At 31.6% G+C, this 1,022-nt stretch overlaps 1 protein-coding gene across 1 annotated transcript in view; it reads left to right on the forward strand.

The window, feature by feature from the left end:
- Window positions 253-1,022, forward strand: part of LOC104787818 — a 3,477-nt gene continuing 2,707 nt past the window's right edge. Inside the window, exon 1 of the mRNA XM_010513464.2 lies at window positions 253-1,020. Within this exon, the coding sequence (XP_010511766.1) occupies window positions 758-1,020 (263 nt within the window). The 5' untranslated portion in view covers window positions 253-757. The remainder of the gene's footprint in view (window positions 1,021-1,022) is intronic.

Raw genomic sequence — 1,022 nt, forward strand, 5'->3', positions numbered from 1 at the left:
TTTTTTTTTCCATTCTAATTTTGTAATAAATTCCAAACAATGTTTAAAATATGAATATGTTCTTTAGTCTTATCTCCCCTTCAATTAGGAAGAGAATCTCTATTTGTATTCCCATTTTTTGCTTTTCAGTCCCAAAAAAAAAAAAAAAAATCCTCTTTTTTCCCTCATTTTACATACAATTTATTCATTTTGAGTTGGAAAATAGTAAAAAATCTTATAGATTTTAATTTGGGTTTATCTTTTATAAGTAGTTTATAGTATAGTATTTTTCTCCATGAAATTTGGTGAAAAGTCATAAAGTATATATATTGTTCCATTATTTGTCTAAAAAAACATCCTCCATTGGCATTAGAAGCTGAGAAGGCTGCTGTCAAATACAGAGAGGAGAAGAGAAAAACAAAAAAACCCAAAAGCAATTCCACAAACTTCAAAAAAAAAAAAAAGTTGTGATTTGGTAAACAAAAATCAAAATTTTGCTTTCTTCGTTAGAAATTAACAAACAAAAAAAAGACTTGGGATTGAGAAGGTTAAGAAGTTTCAAGCTTTCTTTTTTGCTCTCTTCCATGGCGTAAGATGATTCACTTGCTCAAAGTTTGTATCTTTTTTAACATCTGATCAAAGGAGGGTTTGGGGTTTTGCTTTTGGATTTTGAAGGGTTTGATTTCTGATTGTTAAAGTTTTAATCTTTTTTTGTTTTAGTTGTGAAATTTGGGTTTAGATGGTGTGAAGGGTTTTATAGGGTTTGTGTATTTTGATTATGTGGATGGCTACTCGATCTAATTCTGGGTTGGAGTCTTTGAATTCTATGATGAGCCGTTACGCTTTTAATTTCCAAACTAACAACTCTTCTGAGATGATTCCTATGGGTCCTTACTTGGGGATGAGTATGATCAATGCTGCTACTTCTCCTGGAAGTTCTTCGAATCCTCTTGATTTAGTTTCTGGTCCCAAGCATGATACTTCCATGGTTAGCGAATGGTCAACTGAAGAACAATACAAATTGGAGGATGGCCTTGAGAAGT

This window comes from Camelina sativa, chromosome 5 (assembly GCF_000633955.1).
Source record: "Camelina sativa cultivar DH55 chromosome 5, Cs, whole genome shotgun sequence".
NCBI classification, from domain to species: domain Eukaryota; kingdom Viridiplantae; phylum Streptophyta; class Magnoliopsida; order Brassicales; family Brassicaceae; genus Camelina; species Camelina sativa.